Source organism: Passer domesticus, chromosome 19 (assembly GCF_036417665.1).
Source record: "Passer domesticus isolate bPasDom1 chromosome 19, bPasDom1.hap1, whole genome shotgun sequence".
Classification (NCBI taxonomy): Eukaryota; Metazoa; Chordata; class Aves; order Passeriformes; family Passeridae; genus Passer; species Passer domesticus.
In genome coordinates this window covers 1,322,370-1,344,402 of record NC_087492.1, presented here as the reverse complement: position 1 = coordinate 1,344,402, position 22,033 = coordinate 1,322,370, and the positions used below count along the sequence as shown (strand labels likewise).

Genomic DNA, 22,033 nt, shown 5'->3' with positions numbered 1-22,033 from the left:
GCTGGCCCTGGGAAGCACTGACCTGCTGACAGATCAGGAGGATGCCCAGGGCTGTGCAAGGAGAAGGCTGTGACCCTCCCCAGCTCACCTGCATTGGCTTTCAGGTCCTCAGGGGTGACCATGACCACGAACCTGATGGCCCTCTCGTTCCTGAACATCTCGTAGGACCAGCGCCGGATGGACCTCATGCACTTCACTGCTGCAATGCCATTGTTTGCTATCAGGACCTGGGTGCATTAGAAGCTGGGATGAAATAGAGTCTAAAGAGCACAAAACAATTAAGTCATGAAAGGTTTTTTCTTTCCCTCCCACAGATTCTTTGCCCAGCTTTGGGCTCTGCAGTTTTTTAGCCAGCATCCAGCTCATGCCCATCTGTCAGTTCAGAGAGGAGCTCTTGTTTCAACATAAAATTTTAATGTGTTATGCCTTGGTTGGATTAAAGAGCAGAAGGACTCAAATCAAATTATTAAGCATTTTTAAATACATTTCTTAGTATTTTTCCAGTCTACTTTTTTCTTTCTATAAATCCTTCTGTATCAACAGAAGTGCTCTGGCTCACTCACATCTTTTTTCTTATTACTTTAAGCTAAAATAATCAGATGTTTGTTTATCACACAGAAAAAGGGAGCACAATGATTCCAGGCAGAAGCTCAGAAATATCAGTAATTTGATACCTGCAACACACAGCCTTAGAGAGAGACAAGTCAGAGCTGTAAGATGCTACAACAGGTCAGGGAGTTACCTTTTCAATAACTTTATTGCCTCCAAAACGAGTAACAAACTCTGCTGGAGAGGCCACAGTGAAATCTCGCTGCACATCCACCTTCTTCCTGTCCCGGCCCTGCTTCACAAGGTGCAAACCAGACATGCTGGGCCTGAGGAGAGGGAGAGACAAAACAACCTGTCAGGGCAGCTGGGCACCAGCAAAAGGAAGTGTGAGAGTAATGGGAAAGTTCTCTTTGAGCACATTCCCCAGTCAGACAAGCAGAATCTCTCCTTGCCTCCAGACCCTCATGGCCTGGTGTTCAGTTTTACAGGGATGACTCCTTCTAAGGTACTTTTCAGCTATTTCCAAAAGTTTCAGGTTATCTGGAAAAATCCCAGCTATGCCAAAATATAAATAGGTAAAATTGCATTTGCTGTATGTTGCTGTGCCCAACACAGAACAACAGTGCTCCACCAGACTGCTTTCAATGCATCCAGAGAAGCTGGAAACAACAATGATTTCTGGCTTTGGCAAAACAAGCTGCAAAGATCAGGTTCTGTAAGGAAATCCTCTTGGAAAGCACAGCAAATTTATCTCCAGGTGCAAACGAGAGAACTCAGACTGGCTATGGAAATCATTTTCCAAGAGTTCTCCACTACCCAGTCTTTAATATCTTCCTCAAAAGCTCTGGGAGCCAGAGGACAAATTAATCACATTACTCCTACTACAAACACAGAAAGCCAATTTTGTGCCTGCCAAGAGCAGCCCCGTGCCCTGCCACAGCTCCTCTGTGTGGGAACGGCACAGCCACTTCCCCTCCTTCTGCCTCAGCTTCCACGGCAACAACACAGGGACAGATCAGCCTCTGGCTTGGATTTGCCAGAGTTTACAAAGCTGAGTCTGTGAGAGGAAATTCCAGGGGAAAGCGCAGAGCTGCTCCTCACACCGAGTGTCTGCCATGGTGCAGCACGACTGGGAATTAATCAGGGAATTAATGAGACACTTTTTATGCCACAGGCACCGAAGCTTCACCTCTCTGCTCGGCCCACAGCTCACTTGTTTTTACTGCACTTACTGTGCTTTCCCTAAGAGTTTCCCTCCCCAGGAGCACAGGGAAGCCCTGCCCTGCCAGTGGCAGCACCATTCTGCAGGAAGGAGGATGGGGAAGCTCAGCTCAGAGCTTTGGGAAGGCCCAGCAGCACCCAGGGTCAGTGCTGGTCACTGGCAGAGCTGTGCCCCGCAGCCTCTGCATGGAACCTCTGCCCTAATCAGCTGCTGAGGGCTGCTCCATTGAGCAATTCCACTGGGAATGGCACGGGGAGCAGGGAGAGCTGCTGGGGGAGGGCACAGAGGGAAAAGCAGCACCAGGAGAAGCCAAGGCACAGCTTTCCTTTTGCCATCACAGCCACCAAGGCCAGGGAGCCCCCGAGCTGCTCCTGGGCAGGGCTGGAGCATCCCTGCTGGAACGAGCTGCTGCTCATCCTGCCTGACAGGGAGCACAGGGACTCCCTCACAAACACCTCATGGCCGTGGAGATTTCCCCACGTGGAACACAGACCCTCCTGAGCACTTCAGCAGGAGCACAGGGACACCACAGACCAACGCTGTCCCTCCCAGTGACACAGAATGGCTCTGCTAGGTCAGAACAACTCCTTCCAGTGGAGTAGCTTATCTCAGAGAAAGCTGAGAGCCAGAGAAAGGCAAAGAACAACTCTGTGTGCACAGGTTCAGCCCCTGGTACTTTCCCTTCTTCCACTCAGCTGCACTTCCAGACATGGTCACCAAACTTAGAGCTGTCCCCAAAAGTTCTCACACTCCTCTGACCTCACCTGGGAATACGAGGACAGGAGCCAACAGGCAAGAAAGAGAGCAAAGGTGTAGCTAAGGTTGAATTTCTACTAAATTTGTGCATTTAGGGGGTCAGAGTCTTCCTGGCAAGGAAGGAGCACAGTCCAAGGAGTCAGAGAGGTTTATGCACTATAGGTTTATTGAGAGCAGTCTCAACAAAAACAAGATAAAAGTCCCAGGGTGAGAATTTGTGGACATGTTTAAATATGAACCGTCCCACCAAGAAATTAACACACATACAAAGATACTGCTACAGGCAAAATGTCAATAGAGCCTGAGGTTCATCATACAGAATGCAACAGACATTTGGACATAAACAACTACAGTTTGATTTGTGAGCATGCAAAAAACACCAAGTTTATTTATCAACAATGACAGGCTGCACACTATAATCAAAACAGAAGAGTTGGGATTTTTTTTTTTGCAGGATAAGATGAGGTAGAAGCTGGACAGGAAGGAAGAAAGCACAGAGCTCTACACAAAACAGAATAAATGCTGAGTTAGTGACTGTCATCCCTATTTATCACTGCTCACAACTGCCATGTTTTGTGACGGAGGAATTTTCAAAATGCTCTTCTCCCCTTCAGAGCTCACAGGGGGTAGAAGTTGTGCAGAACCTCCAAGCTCTGATCCCCAGCTGAGCTGCGCCCAGGCATCTCCGTCACAGGCTGCATGCACCGAGAGCCCAGGGGCTCTGCCAGGCTCCAGAGGACAGAACGAGCACCACGAGCACAGAGAGCACCTCCAGCACAGAGCCCAGGCAGGGGCAGGCAGGTCTGGGATCCTTACCTCTGCAGCATGTGGTACCTCATCTCCTGACTCTGCTCTGCAGCATCCTCCATGCTGAGCGAGGGCAGCAACCGCTGATTTCAGAACCACTGATTTCAGCAAAGCAGTCACTGATTTCGGGCTCGCTCTCAGCCCTGCCAGCCCTGGCAGCTCAGGGAGACGCTGCAAAGAGCCTCACACGGCTTCTCCTCCTCCGAGCAGGGCACATCCCGAGCGCTCCAAATCCCAGCACCTTTGTCCCCGGCTCCCCCCGCGGCTGTGCCACCCCGGCGGTGACGCAGCAGAGGGGACCGGCCTCCGTGACAGAGGGGACCGGCCCTCCTGTCCGCCTGAGGGGACGAGCCTCCCTGTCTGCCTGAGGGGACGAGCCTCCGTGACAGAGGGGACCGGCCCTCCCTGCTTGAGGGGACCGGCCCTCCCTGTCCGCCTGAGGGGACCGGCCCTCCGTGACAGAGGGGACCGGCCCTCCTGTCCGCCTGAGGGGACCGGCCCTCCCTGTCCGCCTGAGGGGACCGGCCTCCGTGACAGAGGGGACCGGCCCTCCTGTCCGCCTGAGGGGACCGGCCCTCCTGTCCGCCTGAGGGGACCGGCCTCCGTGACAGAGGGGACCGGCTTCCCTGACTGAGGGGACCGGCTTCCCTGACTGAGGGGACCGGCTTCCCTGACTGAGGGGACCGGCCCTCCCTGTCGTCACCGGAGCAGCTGATCAAAGGGAACAGCAGAGCCGCGGTTACGTAAGGAGTAATGCAATGAGAAGAGCAATGAGTAACGCAATGAGTAATGAGCCCCAACGCGGCTGCTCCGAGCCACGGGAGCGCCGGGAGAGCTCCCACACCGGGGGCACACCGGGAACGGCAGCACAGCCCCGCACGGCTCCGGCAGCAGCCACGGGGCGCAGAACCCACGGGAGGGGTGCAGAACCCACGGGGAGAGGGGGATACAGCACCCACAGGGATACAGCACCTGGGGGATGCTGCACCCATGAAGGGGGAGATGCAGCACCCACAGGGAGAGGGGATGCAGCACCCACAGGGATACAGCACCTGGGGGAGATGCTGCACCCATGGAGGGGGAGATGCAGCACCCACAGGGAGAGGGGATGCAGCACCCACAGGGATACAGCACCTGGGGGATGCTGCACCCATGAAGGGGGAGATGCAGAACCCACGGGGAGAGGGGGATACAGCACCCACAGGGATACAGCACCTGGGGGATGCTGCACCCATGAAGGGGGAGATGCAGCACCCACAGGGAGAGGGGATGCAGCACCCACAGGGATACAGCACCTGGGGGATGCTGCACCCATGAAGGGGGAGATGCAGCACCCACAGGGAGAGGGGATGCAGCACCCACAAGGATACAGCACCTGGGGGATGCTGCACCCATGGAGGGGGAGATGCAGCACCCACAGGGAGAGGGGATGCAGCACCCACAGGGATACAGCACCTGGGGGATGCTGCACCCATGGAGGGGGAGATGCAGCACCCACAGGGAGAGGGGATGCAGCACCCACAGGGATACAGCACCTGGGGGATGCTGCACCCATGGAGGGGGAGATGCAGCACCCATGGAGGGTAGTTTGCAGCACCCACAGGGATACAGCACCTGGGGGGGATGCTGCACCCACAGGGATACAGCACCTGGGGGGGATGCTGCACCCATGGAGGGGGAGATGCAGAACCCACGGAGGGGAGTTTGCAGCACCCACAGGGATACAGCACCTGGGGGATGCAGCACCCACGGAGGGGAGGTTGCAGCACCCACGGGGATACAGCACCTGGGGGATGCTGCACCCATGGAGGGGGAGATGCAGCACCCATGGAGAGGGGGGATGCAGCACCCACAGGGATACAGCACCTGGGGGATGCTGCACCCATGGAGGGGGAGATGCAGCACCCACGGAGGGGAGGTTGCAGCACCCACAGGGATACAGCACCTGGGGGATGCTGCACCCATGGAGGGGGAGATGCAGCACCCATGGAGAGGGGGGATGCAGCACCCATAGGGATACAGCACCTGGGGGATGCTGCACCCATGGAGGGGGAGATGCAGCACCCATGGAGAGGGGGGATGCAGCACCCACAGGGATACAGCACCTGGGGGATGCTGCACCCATGGAGGGGGAGATGCAGCACCCACGGAGGGGAGGTTGCAGCACCCACGGGGATACAGCAGCTGGGGGGGATGCAGCACCCACGGAGGAAGGGATGCTGCCCAGGTGAGCACATCCCCAGCTGCTGCAGGCTCTGCGACCCCAGGGGTTCAGTGCATTTGTAGGATTGAATGTGGGATTGTCAGGAGGAGTGGGGAGGTGACAGGGACAGCGTCCCCAGGGCTGCAGAGAGAAATGCCAGAGGCAGCTCGAGCAGGCACACAGTGTGACACAGCTGGCAGATCCAACTGGACACCAGCCTGGGAGCTGGGAGAGCCTGGACACGTCACTTCAGTTTTCTGTGCCCGTTTCCCACCTAGGGGATGGGGGTGAGACCACTCCATGTGCTGGTAGAATAAATATTCTCACAAGCAGTGTTACAGCATGGCAGGCTCCAGTAACACCACTGGAGGAAGGAAGAATGTTTGCTCCAGAATCATGGAACATCCTGAGATGGAAGGGACCCCCAAGGATCATCAAAGTCTAACTCCTGGCCCTGCACACACAGACACATCAATTGCAAATTTGGGGTACAGGCAGGATAAGGAAGGGGCAGTGACTGCAGCAGTGCCCTAATGGTAAAACCTGAATTGCAGCTAGGCACAGCAGCTGAAAATTTTAAAATTTGGGGCTATTTGGGTCTGTCCTGATGGAGGGCCATAACCAGGCAGCACAGCTTTGATTTGGGGCACAGAATCCCAAAATGCAGCCAGCCAGGAGGGGATCAGTCAGAAAAGGAACAAGTACCCGGGGAGAAGTGCCATGTTAACCAGGTGACAGCAGGTAACCTCCCTGCAGGGCCAGGGCCAGCACAGGTGACACGGTGACAGGCTGAGGGGCAGCAGCAGTGCCACGTGCTGCCAGCCCCAGGTACACCCAGGCACCAGCAGGGAACAGGGACACGCTGTGGGGTGAGGGCAGCCTCACTCTGCACACAAACCTCCCCAGAGCCAAGAGAGAACAGAGTTTAACCAACAGGGACACCCCAACACGGTGTATCTACCCCAGAACTCAATGCCTTGCACTTCCCAACCTTTGTTCCTCTTGGAAAAGCATCTCAGACTGCCCAATCATCAGGTACCCCACAAGCTCCCCAATTAATTCATTCCCAAAAACCCCACCCGCAGCCCCCAATCCAAACAGGCTCTGCCTATTGTGGCTGCAAGGAAACAAACCCACACACAGCTTAATGTGGCCCTGTCAGAACATTCCCTGTGCCTTCCACCAGCTGAATCCACTGCTGGCAGAGAAATGGCCACGATTTGCTGCTGGAGGAGCACACCCCGAGGAGCAGCTTCAGCATTGGTTAAAAATATTCTGCCAGCTGAATTCGCTGCTGGGAAATCAACGGCCACGGTTTGCTGCAGCATCCCTACAAAGAGAAGCTGCACACGGATGTGTCAGGGCTGCCCACCCAGCACACAGCCACCCCACAGAGCTCACTGCCTGCAGGCAGGGCCCCCCAAACCCCTCCACCCCACGGAACCCAGCCCTGCTCAGCCCTGGCACACACAGGGACAGGCTGAGCCTGCTCCTCTCCTGAGGGACACCTACCTGAGGCACATCCCAGGCAGGAGATGATCCCAGCACTGCCACATGCCAGGGCTGCAGTGAGGTCTGCGTGCTCCAGAGGCAGGGAGGCATGGGCTGGCCCAGGAAGGCAGCCTGGAGCAGCCTGCAGCACACACAGAGCTCCCAGGGAAAGGATGGGCACTGCTTCCCTCTGGATCTGCCCTGAGAAGCTCTGGAGAGAGCAGCTCTCCCCATCCATTTGGGCTCTGTGCTTGGTAAATATGATGAGAATACAATTCCACCCGGGTGATAATGCTCAGGCAGCTGAAGCCTCCCTAAGATCTGCTCCCGTTTTAGCTCTGCCCTTGCATCTGAGCTCACAGGAAGGCAGAGGGAAGGACAAGCAGAAATGCTGTCCAGCAAAGATGCAGAGTCCCACAGCTGGAATAAATGGTTCCCCACCCCTCAGGCACAGCAATCTGCACCCTGTCAAAGACAGTTCTGCCCATGTTTTAAAGAGCCAGAATTGCCTCAAACACAGACACTGTCAAAACCAGGGCTTCACCTACAGGTCAAAACAAATGAAATTTGACTCAGCTCTGACATGAACTGAGCCTCAGGATTTCAGGGAATTAAATCAAGGATGCAGCACAGAACAGAAGCAGCCCTCTGTGCACTGCCTGGCAAATAACTTCCCTTCCATGCTAACACAGAATGCCAGCCTCACTCCAGGCAGGTCCTTAGCCTACAGCTGGAATTTTTACAGAGCCAAACAGGTACAAGCTGCCAGGATTCCTCCCAATGAACCAAGTGCCAGCAGTTTGCCAGAAGGTCCTTTCCTAGCCACACACCTGGCTGCTCACCTGCCATGCCAGGTGCACTTGGAACAGGACCATTCCCAGGGCACACAGCCCAAACCTCTGAGCTTCCCTGCAAGTCCAAAAGCAACACCCTGACACTGAAAACACCCACTGAATCCAAACATCAATCCAGATAAACAGCCAAGTTTAAATCAAATTAATACCCATACTCCAGTTCCTAAACTTACAGAGTACCAAAAGAGCTTCACTTTTCCATCCTCATGAAGTATAAAATTCCACACGTTCCCAGAGCAGCAAACAGCCCAAATCTCTCCAGGTCAAGCCCTGGCACCCAGATAAAAGTGAACAACCACAACAGCAGCAGCACAGGACAGTTGTGCAGCAGAGTGGAAGGAATTGGAGTCCCTGGCAGGGAGCCCTCCCCGTGCTCCTTGGCAAAGTTCAGGTGTTGGACAGATCTGATCTGCAGGAACACGAGAATGGACCTTTTACACCAGGCAGGGGAGGTGGGGGAGTCTCATTAAATTCACCAGAGCAAGAGATTGGTTATCTCTCAGTTAGAAGGATCAGATAAGTGGCTGTCACGCTGGGGTGTCTCAGCCAGGGAATCTCTGCAGAACCTCCCCACAAATGACTGAATTTAGAGAGGACATTTCTGTTAACTGAGGCTAAAGGGAGTAAAATAACACCAAAATAAGAATACAACTTCTGAGAGGCAAGCAGAGCTACACAGTGTGTTTGTTCAGGGAGCAGAGCAGCTGTCAGGGAAGGAAGGAGCTGCAATTCCCACGTGTAATTCCCACCTTATCAGTACAAGCAGGCACAGCCACGAGGCCAAACCACCTCCTTTTCTTTCAACAGAGAGAGGAGGAAGTCAACTTTTCACTCCAGGTGGATGAAGTTCATGGCCTTAAGCTGAAGGAGGGCAGGTTCAGATTAGAAATTAAGCAGAAATTCCTCCCTGTGAGGGTGGGGAGGGCTTGGCACAGGCTGCTCAGAGAAGCTGGGGCTGCCCCATCCCTGGAAGCATTCACGGCCAGGGTGGGATGGAGGAAGGTGTTCCTTCCTCACAAATCACCCCACACAGAACCTCCAGCACCACCAACAGCACAGGCAGAGCCAGAGGGGGATCAGGAGCCTGCAGACAGCCTGGAACAGCAAGGATTTTCCCCACAGCACATTTGTGCCTCCCTGCCCACAGCTGGGCCAAAACCACAGCAGCACCAACAGCTCCTCAGCATCAATGCTCCTCAGTGCAGCCTCCAGCCACAACCTGCGGGGCTGCAAAGGAATTTTTTTGATTCAGAAGAGGCTCAAAAGGATCTTTCATTACATTCAGGGCTCTGTGCAGTCACTCTAAGCAGGCAGCTTGTCCCAGTGCCAGGCTGGGCACGCTCAACCACTGCTGCCCAGGCTAAAACTGAGGCATTTGTCCAAATTTCCTTTAGCAGATGATTAGTTCTGCTTAAGCATCTCCATAATTTATTGAGACACTGAGAAGTCCAACCAGTGTTAGGAACAAGGAGCTAAACTCTGTGGGCTTCATATGAGGTAAAGCTGAACTCCATCCAAAAATTTGGCTTTCAGCTGATACAAGTGGACTGTCAGGTGACTCTGGGCACCCATGTCACTGCTTATGAAACCAGAGCCCTGATGTACAAACACCAGAAGACATCCAGGTTTTGTTCTATTTTAAACAAGAATTTGATACAAGACACCGTCTCAGAAGCTAGACATTAAATTTAGCAATAATCAACAACAATTTATTAAACAAAACACATGGGCCCAAAGTACTTTCCAAGTGGCATTTTTACAGGAATTTACTTAATTTGCCACTAAAACTTCAGAAAGGAGCACGGCAACTCCGTAACAGGTCACTCCAAGGAAAACTGTATCCCAGCAGGACTGGTTGGAAATGCTGATGGAAACTTCTGAACTCAGAGACAGCACAGGCAGAAAAAAGGAAAAACAAATGGCAGGCTTGGATTTATTATTGAAAGGTGCAAAATGTAACACAGACCCTCTGAACACTCACTCTAGGTGGTTACTGAACCCACACACCAATTTTTGGGCACTGATGATCCACACAGCAATTTAAAGTTCATTTTTAACCCTCCAGAGCAGCAGCCAGCTGGCACACCTGAAGGTCTCCATGATCTCCAGGGGCAGGAGAGCCCAGAGTGCACAACCTGTCCCAGCAGGAGTGCCTTTAGCAACAGCATAAACACTCCACAAGATCAATAAGGTCACACAAACCTGCCCTCACAGACCCCTTGGCAGCTGAGTAAATCCTGTGTTTAAATCATCCTTGTTCCCTGAGGGCTGCTCTGCAGCAAACCCCTCACCCCAAAAGAGATCTCTCTTTTAGTCCTGTGGGAAAATCACCCATGAATGGAAAGGTTTTTGGCAACTTCTTCCAAAAGATATGCTCCCTTGGACCTGCACCTCGTGTCAAGCTGCCTGTGAATTTTTCCTTTATCACCTGACAAAGTGTGGAGCACCAAAAGGAAGCTGGAAGCAAGAGCACCTCTGTTCCATTAACTGACTGCCACGGAGTGACTCCAGGCAAGTTGTTGAACTTGTCTTTGCTGTTGTCTTTGTCTCAGTTTCTCCATCTGTAAACATGATTTAGAAATCTCCTGATGAAAGGGATGACCACCCTGAAAAGTATTTCAACTCAGCTGAGTTTATCTTAGAAAAACAGTCCACAACGCTGTAACTTTTTTTATTTGAATTGGCATTTCTCTCCAATTTAACTCAAAAGTCAAGTGCTCCCCAAAGGGCCTGCCAAAGTAAGCAGGTTACAACAGAGGTGCCCAAGGTTGCACACCTATTGCACTCTGGGGCCAGACACTGTCCCACAAGTTTGTTGCTCTGATATTTCCATTTACACACTTGTGGTTAGGTGCTCATCCAATTTCTTCTGTTCCTAAGCTGTATATAGTTACAGTTTCCTGCTCCAGAATTACCTTTTGTGCTGCCAAACCATTGCAACTGGCAGGCTCTGCAAAGGCAACCCTCTGTAAATTTGCTTTAATGTTTTGCATCAGTTGTGCAGGTGCCAGCTGGCTGAACATGCCCAGCAGCCTGACCAGGACAGCTCTGTCAGGCACAGAGCAATGTGCCCCCTCTGCCCCAGCCTGGGGGCTTGGGACTGTGTGCTCCCAGAGGCTTCTCCCTGAACTGGGAAGGGAAACTCCAAAAAAAAAGGAGATATTACAATTCCTTAGCCTGCACAAGCAAAGAAACCAGTAAAACACAAGAGCAGGGATTGGCTGGTTGTGTAAATATCTAGCACTGGTCAGGGAAGCCTTGCTGGAATCAAGCATTCCTTCAAAAGCAGCAAAGCAAAGGCAGTGAGGGACTGTCCAGTAAAAATGGAGTGGGATCCACACAGTCCTGGGTGCTCCTGGAATGGGAAGGCACAGGCAGAAAGAGCAGACCTCCTGGAATATCAGATAAATGAAGGATGCATGGGCAGAAAGAGCAGACCTCCTGGAATATCAGATAAATGAAGGATACATGGGCAGAAAGAGCAGACCTCCTGGAATATCAGATAAATGAAGGATACATGGGCAGAAAGAGCAGACCTCCTGGAATATCAGATAAATGAAGGATACATGGGAGAGTGAAGCCAGACTGCCCAGGCATTGAGAGTCTGATCTGTACATGAGAAGTGCCCAGTGCAACAGGGACAATCCCACAGGCACATCCCTCTACTGGAATGCAAATCAGCAACACTTGAAAATAAAGGGAACTTTGGACAAGGAAACACCATCACCATGATCCCAAAAGCCCAGCTCATGGCTCAGTCACAGAGAATCAGGTGTGGGGCAGCCCTGAGACCAACCCCAAACTCAGGCAGCAGCAACCACGTTAAATCTTGGTTTATCACCACACTGCAGGACTCCACTCTTTACTACAACCAGCACAATTTTCCCTATCCTAACCAAAAAAATTCCAGTATGGAGCCACTGATCTCACCCACGGCCAATTCTCTGGCTACACTGAAAGCAGCAAATCCCATGCAAAGACAAAACAGCAAATATTGTTCTTGCTTTCAACAAAACAGAAAACACACAAGTGAAATCTTGAAATATCTCAGTGAAGACACTTCCATTTTCTGAAAGGACAAGACAGGCAAGGTGCTTAAGGAATTTAGGCACTAAAAGCAAAGGAAAAACCAAAGGGTTTGATACAGATAAACATACAAGAGGTCATTCAGAAACAGAATGCCAGAGCAACACTTGAAGCCAAACACAGGTATAAAGCTGAACCTTGGAATATCTTTGGAACTGACAGGGTAAAAAGACTGGAGAACTGTCATTAACTATTTTATTTAACGAAGAACTGTGATTTAACTATTGATCCATACCTCATATGGCTGGCCGGGCCATCCTGAGCGTTGGGAAGCCCCAGGTCCGAGAGGGAGTCAGAGCAGACAGAGGCAGGGGACAGAGACCTCTCCTTCTCCTCCAGCAGGTCCAGCTTCACCAAGGAGCTGGTCTCATCCTCCGAGTTGTCCTCGGACACAGAGCCGATGATGAAGCGCGAGTGAGCGCTCGCGTCCGCGCCCTTGCTGGCTTCAGAAGGCTCCTCCATGGCTCCCCCAAACTGGCCTCTCAGCACTGCCAGGGGGGGGCAAAAGGAAGGACAAAACCAAACCTGAGGTGAATATCCAACCCTGCAGGGCAAGGCAAGGTCCACTGATGGGAAGTGCAGTGTTAAAAGGGCAGAGCTGAACCCTGAGTCTGGGATCGAAAATAGTTCTGCTCCAAGCACTGACTTCCCTGCTTGCACAGGACTCTGAGATTCACAAGCTGCAGAACCTCCCACCTCACACAAAGCTGCAGGAGTCCCCTAAAGGAAAAAAACCCCACCAAAATAACCCCTCACAGCAGACCCAGAACCTATAGACAAAGGCAGGGGATCCTGAGTATCAAAATTCAGAGGATCAGAGAATCCCTGACTGGTTTGGGTTGGAAGGGACCTTGAATCTCATCTCATCTCATCTCATCTGCCCCCCTGTTATGGGCAGGGACACCTTCCACCAGCCCAGGCTGCTCCTGGCCTTGCACACTTCCAGGGATGGGCCTGTTCCAGTACTCCAGCAGGGAATGAAAACATTTTCTTAAAAGTCAAAAGAATAATTTCAGCTGAGAAAGCAAAACAAAGAACACCCCACAGCACAAAGGTGGGATGGGGATTAAACATTTGATAGCCCTGCTCTGCCTTTGCTGCACTTATATGACAACTACACCCAGCTGCAAACACATCATTAGGAAATGAGGAGTGCACTAACCTCTTGATAGCCGTGCAATCTGAGCAGTGAGCCACTTCCAAAACGAACTGGAAAAGAAAAGAATTAGGAAGTAAACATTAGGGCTATGATGAAGCATATTCCATGTGTGTTTTCCTGTTTACACCATCAAAACCATTCCAAAAAACGCCACAGGCACGCCTCAGGCTGGCTGGCTTGCTGCAGGCACAGATGAACCCAGGAGCTAAACCTGCAGTGCCCAAGTCCAGCCGTGGCACCTCCTGCTGGCCCATCCTTCTGGAAGCTTCCGAGAGACCTGACCGTCCCACCCGCCAGAACAAAGGGCTGTGCCAGCACCACCAAACCTCTTCTGTCACCTTCTGCACCTGCTGGCTCATTCCAGCTGAATCCCAAGGAGGGAATGCCTCATCAGCCCTGCTAATTACAGCCCCGTTATGCCCAAGGATGCAGCAGGAAAACGTGGCCCGTGGTGTCACAGCAATGGGCCCTTAACGAGGGCCCAGACAAGCACTAATAGCCAGAGCAATCCCTGAACACCACAGTCCTGCTTTCCATCAGGGACTGAGAGCTAAGAACTCATCCAACTGGCTCATGCACTTTTGCCATGAATGTACTTGAGTGAATTATTTAGATGAAATCCTGTGTTGACATCACTCCTCCCACAAACTCCACTTGCCCTGTGGCCACGGGCACTTCATTTAGCAGAGGCATCATTAACCATTTTATGCCTGAAAAGCCACAAATATCTGTCTGACATGGACATTAAAAGCATTTTAAAAAATCTTTTTTGAGGGTAGAGATGAGAAGAAGGGGAAGCATGACCAGGAAGTTTCCCTGTCCACCTGTGATGTGCAAGCTAAACCATGCAGGGAGACTCCTTTAGCTGAGGTGCTCAGACAGCACAAATCCAATTTTGTTTGTGCCTACAGAGATGCAGACAGTATTTGTGTGGATATTTGTCCTGGCACCAGATCTCTCCTAAGTTTTTTATCCAGACAGATTTACTCTTGGCACAACCAGCAGCGCCAAAGAGGCTGGGATGCAGCCAAACTAACTTCAGCCCCACTTCATTGAAGAAAACCTTCCCTAATTTCAGTAACTAATACATTAATAAGCAAGTTTCAAGGATTTTGGGTTTTTTAGAAGCAGAGGAACAGGAAGGGAGGCGTTTCACTCAAATATTCCATGAGAAACCATCCACCCAAGGCCAGGCCCTGCCACGCTCACACAACTTCACTCCAACACCTTGTTTGTCCCATTCAGCTCCCAAAAACCCAGTTGTTCTCCATGAAACCCACCCAGGTCCCTTTCCCAAGGCACTTCCAAGGCCTGGGAGCCAGTCCCACACCAGCAGTTCCGCTGGGGTTGTGCAATCAGCCTTGTGCTGCAGTGATAAGCTTGGCTTGTTCTCAGCACACCGAGAGTCCTCGTTCATATTTAAATTAATTTCAGCATTGTCTGAGGCTAAATTACACAGGGACTTTCCCAGAGATCTCCTCAGCAAAGCCTCTGGACTCCAGTGCTGTGAGGGAAATGCACAAGGCTGTGCGCTGTACATTGTATATTTCATAGACAGAAATATAAAGGTACACTTTAGATATATACAACTCTAGAGTGAATTACCTATAAATATAGAGGGTTTGACATACACAAAAATACACTGACATTAGCTATACACATATAGAGGTATGTTTCACAAATATACTCATCTATACACATATAGAGGTATCTACACAAACACAGAGGTATGTTACATATATACAAATAAAGGGAATGCTACATTTATAAATAAAAGGGTGTATTTATGCATTTCTGCACTTTGTAGTGGCTGTCTGAAAACAACTGTCACAGTTCCATTTTTACACAAGCACCTGGAATTCAGCTGAGCACCAAGACAAACTCGTGTGCCACAAACCACTGCACATGTAGTGTTTGTCTCAGTAATGCTGAATTAGATCCTAAACCCAAAATTATCCAGATCCTCAGCTGTGCACAGCCCCTACACTCCCTCCTAGCAGCCTGCCCAACAGGTAACCTCTGCAGAGACTGAGGGAAAGCTGCAGTGTGTGGAAGGATGAAGACGGAGAGCTCAGTCCTGGGGGGATGCAGGGCCAGGCGACAGCGCTGAGCCTGCTCAGATGCAGAGCACACCCAGGCACAGCTGGATGTGCCCAGACCCAGCCTTCTGTGCTCCCTGCTCCCAGGGAAATCAGCTCCCCGCAGGTGTCCGGCCATTTAACAGCCAAATCCTGCCACCAGCAGTGAAAACTCTGCAACCCAAACCCAGAAAGTGCCTGTTCTGTCTGCCTGAGGCACAGCTCCTCCACAGCTCTGCCGCTACCATCAGTCACATCCTTGGCTTGACCCTGAAATGCACTTGTAAGGATACCAGACTTTAGAAGTTTTATATCAGCTTCACTTTAAAATCACTTTTAATGCTGTAAAAATATACCCAGGCATGAAACTTGGTGGGAATTAAAGTTTCCCATTATTCCCTAAACCATCCCATTCCGAAGATAAGTCCACAGCTGAAGAGAACATCAGCATTTCAGTGGGCTCTTTCAAAGAATCAGAGTAACACTTCTACCACGTTGGTATGGCATATGAAAAGGAAATTACTAAAACTGGTTGTGTTCAAATGCCTCCTGATTAGAGCTGGGGCATCGCTGATCAACGTGAATCACTTTAAAAGTGACAAAACGGATTTGTGCTCTCACCTGGAGAAACACAGAAAACAAGGGAGCAGGAAGGGTAAAACCAAATTAAAAGAGAGTAAAAAGCAGCAGTGTGCTCACCTGTACCAGGGCTGGGGGGGCAGTTCCAGCTCGGGAGAGAAGGAGGCTCCTGCAGCAGAGGGTCCCAGCTCTGAAGAGCCTCGGGGCTCCCTGGCCACGCTGTTTTAACGCCAGCCCCACCTGAGCCTGCCCCACCTGAGCCTGCCTCCTGGTTAATCATTGGGCATTGCCTCATCCCCAAACACAGCCAAAGGGCCAGAGCTGCTGCAGGAGGGCTCCTCACAGCCCCCACAGCGGATGGAGAGTGCCCAAAGGACGGACAGGGCACGGGGAAGGGGCTGCAGGGCCTCAGAGGAGAGCTGAGGGTTTGTTCAGCTGCAGGGGCCCGAGGGGACTCAGCAGGGGCTGCAGCTCCGATTTCTGCTCCCTGTGACCCCGAGGGACAGCTGGAGCTGGGCCAGCACAGGGTTAGGCTGGATGTCAGGAGAGGAACAACTACCTAGAGCTTTCCACCTGTGGATGCAGAATGACAGAATCGTGGAACATCCCGAGTTGCAAGGGACCCACAGGGATCACCCAGCCCTGCACAACACCCCAAAATCCCACCCTGAGCATCCCTGGAGCTCGGGGCCGTGCCCTGGGGAGCCTGGGCAGTGCCAGCAGCCTCCAGGGAAGAACTGTTTCCCATTATCCAGCCTAAACCTCTAGAGACCAAAACAAGAGCCTGTATTTACAGCTATCCCAGTTTGCCAAAACACATGAGACTGTCTGAATCCCACTGTCTTGGAGAGATTTTGGCATCACTTAAACACTTTGCTGAATATTTCCTGCCTGCTAAACTGGAACAGACTCCACTCACGCTTCAGATACTTTCCAACACAGTACTTCTCATTTTAAACTTCTTCAAGAACATTTAGAACGGAAGGGCAAGCACAACAATTTGGTTTGGTTTGCCAATCTGCTTTTAAAACTTCGCTGGTTCTGAGCATCTCAGGGATGCTCTCAGCCCCTGGGCAGAACCAGACCCAAACTGCTCCGCAGGATCCCCAGACTCTCTGGGAACAGCAGCAGGATGGGATGGAGCAGGGATGCTCCTCGGCGGGTCCCCAGGATCCCCAAACTCCCCGGGCTCAGCAGGACGGATGGAGCAGGGATGCCGGGCCCAGCCCCGGGCGCTCGGTGCCGGACGCTCCGCCGCCCACGTGCTGTTCGTTTCAGGGTACGGGGCACCGGCCAGGCCACGCGAGCGACGGGAGCGGCTCAGGGCCGCCCCGAATGGCCCGGGCGGAGCGCGTGGCACCGGGGGGAACCGGGCGGCGGCTCCTGCGGCGGGCAGGGGCGGCTCCGGCCCGGGAGACCCCCGCGCGTCCCGGCTCAGCTCGGCCCGGCGCCGCCCGGCTCGGCATGCCGCCATCTCCCGCCGGCACGGCACGGCACGGCACGGCACGGCCCGGCCCGGCCCGGCACGGCACGGCCCGGCCCGGCACGGCACGGCACGGCACGGCACGGCCCGGCACGGCACGGCCCGGCCCGGTACGGCACGGCACGGCACGGCACGGCCCGGCACGGCACGGCACGGCACGGCACGGCCGCCTCCCGCCGGCGCGGCGCCCGGCCAGGTCCCGCCCGCCCGGCACGGCATGGCCCGGCCATCTCCCGCCGGCACGGCACGGCACGGCACGGCACGGCCGGGCCGGGCCGGCCCCGCCCAGCCCCGCGCGCCGCCGCCCGCCGGTGCCGCGAGCCCCCCGCGCCCCCCCGCGCGCTCCCGGCGCGCCCCCCCGCGCGGCCCCGCCCTCACCTCACGGTGCCGGTGCAGCGGAGGCGCCGCGGGCCCCCGGCCTGGCGCTCCCCGCGCGGCCCCGCCCCCGCCCCGCCCCGCGCCCGCCGCGGCCCCGCCCCCGCGCCGCCCCCCGGTGGTGTGATCGGGGTTACCTCGGGTCAGGCCCCGCGCGCCCCGCCCCGCGCGCGCCCCGCCCCGCGCCGCTCCCATTGGCTGCCGCCCGGGCCGCGGCGGGGGGCGTGACCAATGGGGAGGTGCCGCGGGGGCGGGGCCCGTGGGGCGATGCGCGTGGCCTGAGCGCCGGGCGGGGCCGCGGCCGGGCTCGAACCCGCGGCCCCCGGGACCGCCGCGACCCCCGGGGCAACCGGGACCCCCGGGACCCCTGGGACCCCCGGGACAGCCGGGACAGCGGGGACAGCCCGGGCAGCGGGAGCATCGCTCCTGGGAGGGAAGGCCGAGAGGGCTGGGCCTGCTCAGCCTCGACACGAGGTGACCGAAGGGCCCTCGCCAGTGCCCCTCGGTGTCCATGGCGGGGGGCCAAGCTGGACCGGGTTCCTCTCGGTGGCGCCCAGCAACAGCACAAGGGAAACCAGGCAGGAACTGGCGCACACGAAGTTGCACCTGAGCACGAGGAAGAGCTTTGCTGTGCAGGTGATGGTGTGCGGGAGCAGAGCCGGGCAGGGTGTGCGGTGTCCCGAGTGCACACTGCAGCGTGCTCTGCTGTGACCCTCCTGCAGCAGGGACGGGACCATCACCTGCACAGCAAAGCCGTTTTTCTTCATTTGTGTTTTTGCCTCTCGTGACCCCCGCGGGTGTGGGAGCAGCGGAGCCCAGCAGTGCCTGCGCACGAGGTGCCCGCGTGGCTGGGGACACTGTCCTGTCCCTGCCTTGGCACAGGCAGGAGGCCAGCGCTGATAACAGGTGCTGAGGACACGGCCAGGCAGGGCCAGGCACTGCCAGCGCCTCTCCTGCCCGTCTCTGACCTTCAGCTGCTGGTTCTGCCCGCTGACAATGGTTTAAAGAGCTCCCCCCTCTTCCTTCTTTTCACATGTTGTGTTTTATTTGAAGTCTGTGCTGTTACGGGGTTGCTGAAATTGGAATGGAATGAGTAACACAAGTTTAAATGCCAATGCTGCTGGATCTGGTGACTGTGCAGGCTGATCCTGCTGCAGGTGCCCGAGGGTCTGCACAGAAGTGGGATCCACTGCTCCCAAATACAGATGATTTCCACCAAGGCGGTGGTTAGAAGGTGTGAGACTGCAGCAAACTGCACCTGGTGGGATGGCTGCCCACTGCAGGCAGGAAATACCCAGAAAATGCAATTTGGGGCTTTGGAGTTAATAAAATTACTGGGGGAACAGACCATATTCTCACATCCACTTGGACTAAAGCTGGAAAATCTGGGCATGGACACTTTTATTTATACCTCTGTAGACATAAGCACACAGCTACAGATGTGTCTTTCACATAAAGAATGCTCATTTCAGGGAGGATTTCATGGAGGAGCTAAAGAGAAGGGCTTGGTGTTGGTTAATCCTCTCCAGGGCTAAATCCCAAGTGCTGCACAAGTGAGGGGGAGTGCTTGGCTTGCTGAGGGGCTGGTCCCAAATCACTGATAATAACCACATAGAGAACTTACCAAACCAGGAGATTACAACAGGTGCTGAGTTCATGCTGGCTGCTGCTGCAGGCCTGCTAAAACCTGCACCTGCACTCAGCCCAGCGCATCCATCCGCTGCAAGCCCTGTCCAAACACTGCTGGGGCAGGGATTGCTTCACTCCCTGAAATCCTGCAGCAGCTCCTCCATTCAAGGGCACACAGAGGCATGGGCACGTGGAAAGAGCAAGTTAAAGACACGAACCTTAAAAATCCAGCAGGGATTTGGAGCTTTTTGGGCTAGGTGTGAAGGGTGTGGAGGGGAAGGCATGTGAGGAGAGGCTGAGGGCACGTGGGATGATCAGCTGGAGAAAGTGAGGCTGATCCTTGTGGGTCCCTTCCAGCCCAGGAGATTCCATGACATTGAACCAGTGACAGTGGTGCAGTCCCCATCCCTGAGCTGTCCCAGGAATGCCTGGATGTGGCACTCAGAGCTCTGGGCTGGGTGACAAGCCAGGCTGGACTCCATCTGGGAGCTCTTTTCCAACATAATGATCCTGGGATTCAAGTCTGGGCAGGAATAATCTGTGTTTTACTTGTTTCACAGGGTTCAGACACACTTTCCAATGGTTTTCTCCTAAATGTTTGAATCATAACCAGTTTCTGCTTTGGAGGAGGGGTGGCAAATGCACCTGACACCCTTTCCCTGTGCTGCTCCAAAACTGGACACACTTATTTACTCTCATTCCACGACTTCCAAGCATGTGCTCTGTGAACTCATGCCACTCTGCTCTCTCAAAAGAAGGAAGTTTAGCCTGAGTTAATAAACTCCCAAACACACAGGGGAAATGTTTTTACCTCTGGTGACGCCAAGTGCTGGTTCCACCTCTCCTGACCAGGCTCTGATGACACCCCCAGGGCAAACACAGGACAGATCAGCCCGGGTGAGGGGTCGGGGACACTGCCAGCCTGGCACCGCTCGTGTCCTGGCAGCCAAGGAACAGAGAGAAAGGTCACATCACTCCTAAAGCCAAACACCAGCCCTCGAGGCTCCATTGGCTCGTTTTAAACATAAACATCGTAATTTAAATAACAGCAATGCTTGTGAGAAAGCGTTCTGGATTCTCTGCAGCCTCGGCCCGTTGAAATGTCAGCGGTTATTTGGGATTGAACAGAAACATTTCATCCTTCCCTGCTCGGGGACACACGTGTGGTCACCGAGCTCTCCGAAGCTCTGCAGGAAAAGGTGATTTCCATCGCCACCGTGTGTCCGAGGCAGAAAACGCCAGGAAAACTCCACCCACCAGCGCCGAGAAATGCCGCCGAGAGCAGGGAGAGGCCTGGTAATGCTCCCCCGATCCCTCTGTGTGTGCCCTCTGCGTTTGCTGGGCAGAACTGCCCCAAAACTTCTGTGTTTCACCCGGGGCTCAGCCTGCACTCCTGCACTGGCCTGCAGGGGAGCGGAAGTTAGCAGCAAATCATTTCAAATAGCAAATGAAAGTGACCTCACTCACTAAAACCTCTGAGTAACAGCGTGTGAGCACTGAATTCATTGCAGAGCATCCACCCGGATCTTCCTGAGTGCAGCTGGAGGGACAAAGGGGCTGGGAGCTGAGCTGAGACCCTTTGGAGCTGTTTCACATGTGCCATCCAGCAGACCTGGGGTGGTGGCACCTTCAGGGCTCTGCTGAGCTGGAAACCACTGCAGCAGACTTCAGAAAAAAAGGACTTTTCTGTCACTGCTCCCCCCAGGAGCCACCAGGGGTCTGTGGCTTCAGCTCAGGTCAGCCAGGAGACGTCGTGTCACTAAAATACTGGTTCAAAAACCTGTAGGACTCCATGGATTTTTAGTATTCCTCATGGATATTGTTTTTATTTCCCTGCCAGAGTCTTTAACAGACCCTCAGCACTGAAATATCTGAAGTCCAGGGAAAGCTGCAGCACTTTTACCTTGCCTTTCCTGGGAAGAGCAGGAACCAGCTACTGAGAAGATTCCCACATGCAGATTCCTTCCATTAACCACCCAGAGTCCCAGTTCCCAGATGCAGGAAAAACCTGTTAGCAGAAGCAATAAATATTTAATTGACATTCCACACTTTGCCTCTCCCAAATTCTAAATTTTTTTTCCCATAATTTTTCACATGCAGAAGGAAAAGGAAACCGTTGCCAGCATTTTTAATCTTGCTGGTAAACAGCTCAGACAAGGAGCAGAGGTGGACAGGGAGGAATGGCTTCAGGCTGCCAGGGGCAGGGTTAGACGGAATATTGCTGGGAAAGGGCTGGATGGAATATCTGCCCAGTGAGGGTGGGGAGGCCCTGGCACAGCTTCCACACGGCTGGCAGTGCCCAGGCCAGGCTGGACGGGCTCGCAGCAGCTGGGACAGCGCAAGGGTCGGTGCCACGGCAGGGGCGGCACCGGGTGCTGCTGGAGGCTCCTTCCCCCCAAACCGCCCGGGATTCTCTCTTTTATCTGCTCCAATCCCCAGCAGCAGGGCCAGCTCCGCCCGTACCTGCTTCCCAAGGCCAAGCACAGAGCCACGGGAGCCCTTTCCCGTGCAAATCACCCCTTCGCCACCGCAAGAGCCGCCGGGGTGCCCCGAAGGCCGTCAGGAGCCGGGGGAAGCTGCTCCGGTGGCCGCGGCAAGGGGGCTCTCTAGGGCGGTCAGAGGGCTGTTCCCCGCGGGACCCCGGGCTGGCAGGGGCTCTGCGGTGCCCTGGTGTGACCGCAGCCCCCGGAGCGGCCCCGCTCGGCCCGGCCCCGCTCAGCCCGGCCGGGCCCGGCACCCTCAGGGCCCGCCAGGGGCGGGGC

General features: G+C 54.2%; 1 protein-coding gene across 6 annotated transcripts in view; it reads right to left on the bottom strand.

Moving 5' to 3' along the window:
- Positions 1 to 22,025, bottom strand: part of ACACA (acetyl-CoA carboxylase alpha) — a 107,140-nt gene extending 85,115 nt beyond the window's left edge. The window contains exons 1-7 of one of the 6 annotated variants that reach the window (XM_064394762.1): positions 21,735 to 22,025; positions 21,175 to 21,279; positions 20,083 to 20,674; positions 13,131 to 13,177; positions 12,204 to 12,456; positions 743 to 875; positions 89 to 227 (exon numbers count right to left, since the gene is read on the bottom strand). In XM_064394762.1, the coding sequence (XP_064250832.1) occupies positions 89 to 227; positions 743 to 875; positions 12,204 to 12,430 (499 nt within the window). In that variant the 5' untranslated portion in view covers positions 12,431 to 12,456; positions 13,131 to 13,177; positions 20,083 to 20,674; positions 21,175 to 21,279; positions 21,735 to 22,025. Of the gene's footprint in view, positions 1 to 88; positions 228 to 742; positions 876 to 3,343; positions 3,740 to 12,203; positions 12,457 to 13,130; positions 13,178 to 15,904; positions 15,927 to 17,645; positions 17,708 to 20,082; positions 20,675 to 21,174; positions 21,280 to 21,734 lie in introns of those variants that run through there. The other 5 variants (XM_064394764.1, XM_064394763.1, XM_064394765.1 and 2 more) reach the window with 5 other exon arrangements.
- Positions 22,026 to 22,033: the final 8 nt, after the last annotated feature.